The 7,162-nt window shown below is 50.5% G+C and overlaps 1 protein-coding gene across 1 annotated transcript in view; it reads right to left on the bottom strand.

Moving 5' to 3' along the window:
* The window catches only part of NT5E (5'-nucleotidase, ecto (CD73)), a gene marked incomplete at its 5' end in the record, with an annotated part of 10,351 nt that extends 4,877 nt beyond the window's left edge, over positions 1-5,474 (bottom strand). Inside the window, 4 exons of the mRNA XM_009072212.1 lie at positions 1-18; positions 1,093-1,244; positions 2,855-3,052; positions 5,286-5,474. The exon at positions 1-18 is cut by the window's left edge and continues 118 nt beyond it. Of these exons, the coding sequence (XP_009070460.1) occupies positions 1-18; positions 1,093-1,244; positions 2,855-3,052; positions 5,286-5,474 (557 nt within the window). The remainder of the gene's footprint in view (positions 19-1,092; positions 1,245-2,854; positions 3,053-5,285) is intronic.
* Between the last annotated feature and the right edge of the window lie 1,688 nt (positions 5,475-7,162).

Raw genomic sequence — 7,162 nt, forward strand, 5'->3', positions numbered from 1 at the left:
CCAGAGACAGGGGTTAAACTGATCTGTAATTTTCAACTAGAACCATACAACCATCAGGGCTGGAGGAGACCTCTAAGGTCATCCAGTCCAACCCTTAACCTGTCACTGCTGGAACCCCCAAACCCTAACCCAGATCCTGCAGTGCCACATCAGACACCTCTGAAACACCTCCAGGGATGGTGACTGCACCACCTCCCTGGGCAATATCCCAGGGCCTCAACACCACAACAGGCAAAACATTTCTCCTCACACCCAATCTGACTCTGCCCTGGCTCAGCTCAAGGCCATTCCCTCTCTCCTCTCCCTCAGCCCTGGCAGGACACACATCCCACACCTCTCTCCAGCCCTGGCAGGACACACATCCCCCAGTTAGTTTAGGTTCTGGAAACTTACACCAAATACAACCTGAGCCTGAAAAGAGATAGAAAGTTTTACATCATCTTTGCCATTACCTTCACCCATTGTAAAATATTTCATTATTAAAAAAAAGCCAAATAAATATTTTGCTTTTTAAAACTCTTAACATGAGAAATATTTGCCTTTTTCCTGTAGCAAATTCTTGGACACTCCCCCAGTTTGAGTGTCTATGGCACTACCAGGGCTGGAAAATTCCAGTGACTGTGACAAAGACAAATGCCCTGAGCATATCTGGAGAACTGGGCAGTGAAAAGGCCCTGAAATGTTGCTGTGCATGAAGAACATGTGGGGGAATTAATCTGGTTCTTGCATGTTGCAGGGCATGAAGATTTTGCACCTTCTCTGAGGTTGGGCTTTAACGCTTGGTGAGTTGGAAAGGTGGAGGACAGTGGAGGACCAGGGAAGAGGTGTCCTAGGCCAGAGAGCCTACCCTGCACAGCAGTGTGTCCCAGGCAGTGGCAAAGCTCTGATGGAATGCAGCAACAGGATATTTACTGCACCATGGGCAGGAAAGAGAAGGGACACCAGGAACTGACTCGGGGGCGTAAGGATGGAAGGTCTGCAGTGCCAATGCTCAGGCCTAACTGAGCAAAAGGCTGAGGAAAGAATGTGGCATAAGGCAGGTCTGGCCTGGTTCCATTCAGGAGTGATGCCAGCTGTGGTGGAAGCTCTTACCGCAGCGTCACACAGCAGGTTGCCCATGTTGCACTCCTGGAAGCGACAGGCTTGGCTCGTGCCGTTCAGGTACACACTGGTTTTCCCGAGCTCCTGAGAGTAGTTCCCCAGGTCTTCTCTCCACTTTTCCACTTCTGCTTTAATGTGCTCATCTAGAAAGTAACACATAAGTGCAAAATGAGCACCATGCATATATTAGGGCAAGTCAGTGAACACAAACCTGAAGGAGAACAGAACCTGCTCATGACTCTAAAATGTTACGTTTCCTCAAACAGCTTCTCAAGCAGCATGACACAGGTATCAGGCAGAAGTTTTGCCTGTTGTGGTGGTGAGACCCTGTCCCAGGGTGCCCAGGGAGGCTGTGGCTGCCCCAACCCTGGCAGTGTTCACAGCCAGGTTGGCTGAGCCTTGAGCAACCTGCTCTGGTGGGAGGTGTCCCTGCCCAGGGCAGGGCTTGGGGCTGGGGGAGCTCTGAGCTCCATTCCAACCCCTAAAATTCCATGACATCAACACTAACTCCAAGCAAAGCCTCCAAAGGAAGCAGGCAGGATGGACAGTCACAAGAACAAGCTCATCCTGTGCCACAGGGAGGTTCTCTCCTCTGGAACTCCTCAAAACACTTTTGCCCAGCTCTGTTCTACCCTCTGACTGATGAGGTTTCTAGCACCAGCCCTGACAAGTGAGAGAATCTTTAATATACACGTGAGATTGGTCCTTACTAGACATCACAGCTTTGGTTTCTCCCTGTTTGTAACTTCCTCCCTGGAACATAGGAAAACTAACTCCATGGCAAGGAGAAAACCTTTGCTGGCAATTCATTCTCTGTGCACATCTGTCTGACAGGTGCCAATTCCAATTCTTACAGAGACAGACAGAGACACTTGTCTGTGCAGACTGAGGTCTCAGGGGTGTTGTAGCAGCTATTAGTGTCAGTGTGCCCACACCTGTCAGCAAGAGCAGCCAGAGCACCTCTGTATCTGAGGTTTGGCTTTTCCTGACATCAGAGAATGCAAAGGCTCTTTGCATCACCTCATTACATTAACAGGTCACTGAGAACAACACAGTAAATATCCACGAACAAATGATTGTACAAGGATTTGTTTTATAAAGAGCCTAGAAAGTCTGACACAAGCTCAGAACTTCAAACAGCAAACACTGGAGAAGAAACAAGGACCAGAGATGCAGCCCCAGGTAGTCACAGAGCTGACACAATAGGTACCAGAGCTCAGACTGAGCCACCAACAAACAGCAACTTTCCTCCTCCTCCTAACCCTCTACATGTCTCAGAGCTGACGTGCTGAACTCAGCACCGAGAACAAGAGGTCATGGGTTTGTATATGATAGTCACACTTTGGCAGAGTATTCCAAGCTTCTCCTGGAATGGCTCTAAACCCTGTCCTGGATTGCTCAGCTCTGCCCAAGCAGTGTCAGTCAGCCCTGGAGATCTGCTGTGCCACAGTCCAGGGCTGACTGAGAGGGCTCTGCTGCATGGTAAGGTGCTGTGTCACCTGCTGGTGTGTCACCTGGTGCTGTGTCACCTGGTGCTGTGTCTCCTGGTGCTGTCCCACAAAAGGACTTTCAGGGACTCTGTGCAGATCCAAAGACACACTGGGTATGTAGATGTTCAGCCCCAGCACAGCCTGAAGGCTATGCAGAACAGACCTGCTAGCCCAGGGAGAAATCTGACTCCTTCTTAGACACTGTGTTTAGCATTAGACAACTTGATTTGCTGCAGGTGAGCCCAGAGGCCTCACCCACCTACCTTCAGGGACAGTGCTGTCCAGCAGAATGGGGTTCCCAACTGCCTCCACCACGTTGCCTTCCTTGTCAAACGTCACGTTCAAGCAGCCAAGGTATTTTCCATAAGCATAAGCTTGTACCACTGGCACCTTCCTGCCATCCTCCGAGTCCACCAGGAAGGGATAGGGCCCAGCTGGCTGCTCTGTGGAGGGAGGAGTGCCTGCAGGAGACAAGCAGGGAAAGCAGCTCGATGTGACCTCCAGGGCCTTATTAGAATGACAGTTCAAATGCTTCTCAGCCTTACAAAAACCCAACAGGGTGCCAGGCAGAACCAGCAGCGAAGGAATGTGCTGGAGGACCAGCACACATTGACCAGTGGAATGGTCAGGTGTTTCACAAGAGAGAATTGTGCTCAGGACATGAACTCAAACAGCTGAATTGTCTCTTCTGGAGGCTGAACAGCCCCAACTCCCTCAGCCTTTGCTCATCCCTGAGGTGCTCCAGTGCCTTCAGCATCTTCCTTGCCCTGCCCTGGCCCTGCTGCAGGAGCTCCATGTCCCTCTGGCCCTGAGGAGCCAGGACTGGACACGTGTCCCTGAACGCAGAGCCATGCACAGAGACCTTTCAGATCAGGAGTTTGGCTCTGCAGAGAAATCACCTCCCCAGCTGTGGCTGTTTCCCTGAGTGTTGGCTGAAGGCTTTGCCTCAGCAGGGAATGTTCAGGAACTCGTGATGCTCCAGGGTGGATTAGCAGGTGCTTCACAGCACACAGAATACAGCTGAGAGGCTCAGCCCACACTGCCAGGAAACACACTTGGACTGAGTAAGTAGACACAGATTTCGGTGTATCTCCCCAAAACTACATCCTTTTTACTTTTCTCACTGGTACTAACAAAAAAGACAGACTTTTTTATCCAAAGAGTAGAGCCCTTGAAAAAAGAGACCAGAACTCTCTTCCAGCTGAGGTCTTTAACCCGAAGGCTGCAGAGTCTGCTGCTCTGTGCTCTCCCTGGCCCCGTGAATCTCGGTCAGCTGCAGGTGGGGACAGATGGAGCAGCTTGCCCTGTCCCGAGGGCAGGGCACCCTGTGGTGACACGAGACTGCAGTGACCTCCTGCAGATCCAGGCAGGGTATGAACTCGTGTCTCAGACCCTGGAGGGCTTCAGATCCCGATCCCATTCCGGGACAAGTGGCATCACACCCGACGAGACATTTTGACTATTGTGGCTACCACTTCGAAGCATCGACCGACAAGGCTCTGCAGAAGAGCCTGGACCAAACTGAGTAACCCTTGGGTTCTGCATTGCCTCCCTGGGTCTCCCAGCTCAAAAATAACTCCGTCAAGCTGAGGCTGCACACAGAGCAGCCAGGTCTGTGCAGGGAGTGCAGGGCAGGGGGGAATGCCCTGGGTGAGAGCTGAGCACTCCAGAGGGAACGTGGGGCAGAGCTGAGCAGTGTCCCCACAGATCTCATCCCCTGCCCTGAGCCTCCAGCCCTAGGAACAAGGTGTGGGTCCTGCTGTCTGTTCCAGCTTGGCCCCTTCTCTGCTGCACCCCAAGGTCTGTGGCCTCTGACTTCAGGTAGGTGTGTAAGTGCTTTGTGGCTCCAGCTGAGTCACCGAAGTCATTCCCTGAGGCCAAGCTCAAGAGATTCTGATCTCCTAATGTGTGACTGGCACGAAATGCTCTCTTCTAACAAGAGAGATGAAACAAGGTGAGAGCCCAGATGGAGCAAAGAAGATAAGCAAGGAGAGGAGAGGGTGATGGACGGTGCAAATACCACCAGAACAGCCAAGGAAAGAGCTGTTTGCAGCCCCAGTGCCTGGCACAGAGCAGGGAGCAGCACTGGAGCTGCTGCTCAGAGCAGGCTCTGCCAAGGTAACACTGCTGCAGGAGAAATAGATCGGGTGTTTATCTCTGAAATGACATTCGTCTCTAAAGAAATGAGCCAGAGATTAAAGGCAGGGCTGAAACAGACAGGAGAAACTCAGCAGAAGTGTTTTAGTGGCAGGTTTAATGGAGAACTATGAATACAGAATCAGATTCTAGATAAAATCGGCATCAGGATCAGTTTTGATGTTGTCTGTGATTGATTTTTCTGGTTAAGTCACATAAAGGTTCAAAGCAGACACCTTATTCACTCCTGTAGAGGTGTGAGCTTGAAACAGGCACAGTATGTTTAGAACCACAGAACCACCAGGGCTGGAAGAGACCTCTGAGAGCGAGTCCAACCACTAACCTGTCACTCTGGAACCCCTAAACCCTAAACCAGATCCTCCACACTCCAGACTCTTCTGGAATGGTTCCTTCCACGGAAGCTATGGACAAATTCCAGCTATGAATCTGTCCGAGAGCAGCAGCAGCAGCAAACTACATTTGTGTGAGTTCTCCAAGTTGAGAGCAAACCAGTTTCAGCTTTGCCTAGGAGCAATATTTCAGTAAGAAGCAAAGTACCTGTATAGAGAAAGGTGTTGGTGTGTCCTCCGATCACAACATCCACTCCTTTCACCTTCTGGGCAATAGTCTTGTCCACAGTAAATCCAGAATGTCCCAGTGCAATGATTTTGTTCACTCCCATCGCAGTGAGATTATTCACTTGCACCTGCAATGCTTCGATTTCGTCTTCAAAGATTACATCATCCCCTTAAAAAACACGAAGAAAATAATTTATTTTTGAGGTCCCTTAGTTGCCAGTTAAACAGAAAAGCAGCTGACAGCAGAGAGCAGCTTGGGTGACACTGTGGGTGTCTCTCAGACGCCCTGGGCTGGGTCAGGCTCTGGTGGGACTGCAGCCCCTCGGGGCAGCTCAGCCTGGCACACACCTGCACCAGCTCTCAGCAGGCTATGACTCCACAAAGGAATCCAGGGACACCAATGTAGGATCAAAAACAGCTTTTCTCATCTAACTAGACAGAGGAAACTACATCAAGGTTTGCTACAAACACTTGTATCCTACTAGAAACATTTTTCCCCCCAAACTGCATTTCTTTGAGAACTGAGAATCACAGAAACATCAGAGGAGATTTCTGAGATCATCGAGTCCAACCATGAACCTGTCCCTGCTGGAACCCCCAAACCCTAACCCAGATCCTCCAGTGCCACATCAGACACCTCTGAAACACCTCCAGGGATGGTGACTGCACCACCTCCCTGGGCAATATCCCAGGGCCTCAACACCACAACAGGCAAAACATTTCTCCTAACATCTCCTCTGAATCTTCTAACTTCTCCTAAGTTAAATCTCTTTCCATTTGTCCCACACTCATCCAGTTCTGGCCTAACCTCCCCGAGGTATCCAACAGCAGCTGCTTCCAGGTCTCAATCAGCTCTGAACTGCTTTGTACCCCAATTATCTCACCTGAACCAGTCTCAGTAGCACAGCACAGGGCTCAGCCACCACCCTGAAACGAGGAATGGGAGGCCTGGAGAGGAGACACCTTTTCCCAGAGCACAATGTTGGGAAACTCCTAACCTTTCTGTGCTGCCGAAATTGTTCTGACATGACACAAACACTTACATGAGCACTAGAAAAACAGGCACTTTCCTCCTGGGCACAGTGCTTGGGGTTGTACAACAGAACTTCCTCGATAAGAGGCTAATTTCTTTGGCAAGATAAGAGGCTAATTTCTTTGGCAAAGTTTGAAGAACAGAGTTTAAGAACAGAGTCAACCAACTGGAAACTTAAACCTAGGGATGTTTCTACCAGTTCCTCCTCTCCCTAACTCCTCTCCTTCCTGCAGAGCTTTTTCATCAAACCATCTCGAATCTGCCTTTAAAGTCAAAAGATTTACATTATTTCATAACAAAGAGAGGAGTGAAAAGAATTCACAACCCACTGCAAAATGTCTCAGGAAATGAGGAGGAAGCAGCTACAATGGAAGAGATAAAGGAGGGTTACATAAACTGGTTCCCCACCACACCCACGGAACAGTTCAGCTGCATCAGAGGGAATCTCTGCCCTGCACACTGCATCCCCACAGTGTCTCCCTGTGCTCCTCTCAGAACCACAGGCAGAAGCTAACTGAGGCTGGAAGGGACCTCAGGGCCCTTGTGGTCCAAACCTCACCCAAAGCACGAGCTCAAACCCAGGAAAGGATTGTGAGCAAGCTGAAATTCCATGATCTCTCTGGGCAACCAATCATAGAATCATATCATAGAGTCATAGGATTTTAGGGGTTGGAATGGAGCTGAGAGCTGACCCAGCCCCAAGCCCTGCCCTGGGCAGGGACACCTCCCACCAGAGCAGGTTGCTCAAGGCTCATCCAACCTGGCTGTGAACCCTGCCAGGGTTGGGGCAGCCACAGCCTCCCTGGGCACCCTGGGACAGGGTC

The sequence above is a fragment of the Acanthisitta chloris genome, unplaced genomic scaffold, assembly GCF_000695815.1.
Source record: "Acanthisitta chloris isolate BGI_N310 unplaced genomic scaffold, ASM69581v1 scaffold8323, whole genome shotgun sequence".
In the NCBI taxonomy this organism is placed as follows: domain Eukaryota; kingdom Metazoa; phylum Chordata; class Aves; order Passeriformes; family Acanthisittidae; genus Acanthisitta; species Acanthisitta chloris.